At 61.4% G+C, this 1,713-nt stretch overlaps 1 protein-coding gene across 1 annotated transcript in view; it reads right to left on the minus strand.

The window, feature by feature from the left end:
* LOC104464835 (lysosomal alpha-glucosidase-like) overlaps positions 1-470 on the minus strand; it is a 9,055-nt gene extending 8,585 nt beyond the window's left edge. The window contains 2 exon segments of the mRNA XM_010077675.1: positions 1-10; positions 12-470. The exon segment at positions 1-10 is cut by the window's left edge and continues 59 nt beyond it. Coding sequence (XP_010075977.1) covers positions 1-10; positions 12-470 — 469 coding nt within the window.
* Between the last annotated feature and the right edge of the window lie 1,243 nt (positions 471-1,713).

Here is a 1,713-nt window from a genome sequence, read left to right on the forward strand (position 1 = left end):
TCCGGGGGTTAATAAGCCTCCTCCCCCCGCACCAGCAACCCCACCATACCCAGCGCCGTCTGGTTGAGGCTCTCCAGGGTGTAGCTGGGGAAGTCAGGGGGGTAGAAGCCCCAGGGCACCCCCCGCTTGCCCCCAGCCGGCGAGGGGCTCTCGATGAAGCAGCACCCCCGGCTTTCGCAGAGCTCCTGGGTCACCACCACGTGCCGCTCCGGGTAGCAGTCAAAGCGGTGGCTTTCGGGTACCAGGAGACATTTGGGGGGCAGTGCAGGTCCCAGCCAGCCCCCCGATACTTGCCGCAGCACCCAGACGGTGATGGTGCTGAGCAGCACAGCAGCCACCAGCAGCCCGCTGCCCACCCACCATGGGGCCAGCTTCCCCTGGCCGGTGGGCGTCGGGGCGGCCCCTTCCTCCTCCACCCGGCATGCCACCAGCTGTGGCACCGCTGTCGTCAGCTTCTGGTACGACTTCATCGTCCTGGTGCTGGAGTGAGGGGGAGATGGAGCAGGAGTGAAGGAGCTGGAGGGCGGGAGCTCACCCAAGCCTCAAGGATGGCTTCCCCGCTCCCAGCACCCATGGTTCAGGCAGAGTCTGCCCACCTCTGCCTCAGCACCCTGCACCGTGGTGTCTGCACCCTCGGCTAAGATGAACGCAGCAAACTTGGTGTGGTTTTGTCGAGTGGTCCTGACTCTGCTGGAGTGAAGGGAGATGCTGCTACACAACTCTCTGGGAGCCTCAAGGGACAAAGCACAATCCACCTGAACTCTACCTGCTCTCAGGGGGTGGCAGAGTGACCCCTCAAGGGGTTTTCCCCAGGTCAGAATTTATAGTCTGCAGCTTTTCTGGAAGCTGCAAGCAAAACCGAGCTCCCTCTGCCCATCGGAGCAGAGCCACGGTGCTGGGAACTGCAGCTCCAAGGTGCAGAGCATCCTCTGCTCTGAGCATCTCTGCTCTGAGCATCCTCTGCCAGCACCCAAATCCCTGAGTCAGAGGTTTTAGCCCCGGGGAGGGCTGCGCGAAGGATGGCAGGGAATATGCGGACAGTTTTTGCCTCCCACTGATAAAATCTGATTTTAACAACCTCTCAGGCAAACCCCTCCCAGACTATAAGTGAAGGAGACCTCCACGCTTAGGAGATCCCAGCAGTTTAAATAAGACACAACTTTCTTCTCGACAGCTCCTGCCCAAGCCACAGGCACTCAGACACTGCTCACCTCCACCCTGCAAGCTGCAAAAGCTCAGCAAAACAGCTCTCCCCAAAAAGCACATTTTATTCCCCGTCAGGTCTCCCCCCCAGCTCCAGCACCAAAACAAGCCAACCTGCCAGGGCCTGGCTCCAAAGCCACCCCTGAGAGACAGCGCTTGTCCCACGCAGATTTATGCAATCACTGGTCTCATCCCCATGCGTGGGTGACACCGAAACAGCAGCACCCACCCTCCACGGCCAGCAAGCACCATCGCACCCGGCATGCGAACTCTGGGGACCTTGGTAGCCACCAGCTCACAGACCCATGCTCATTCCAGGCTACCCCGCGGTGTCACCCTGCAGTGGTGGCATTCCGAGGGGGGACACGACAGCCAGCGCCTGCAGCCGGGGGTTCCCCAGCCCAGCACCAGGAGACATTGCACCCCGGGACCCCCCTGTCCAGCCAGCCTGGGCCCCGCTCCGGCCATGCCAGGCGCTTACGTACACGTGTCTCCTCTTGACATTGTGGC

Source organism: Pterocles gutturalis, unplaced genomic scaffold (assembly GCF_000699245.1).
Source record: "Pterocles gutturalis isolate BGI_N339 unplaced genomic scaffold, ASM69924v1 scaffold6558, whole genome shotgun sequence".
Classification (NCBI taxonomy): Eukaryota; Metazoa; Chordata; class Aves; order Pterocliformes; family Pteroclidae; genus Pterocles; species Pterocles gutturalis.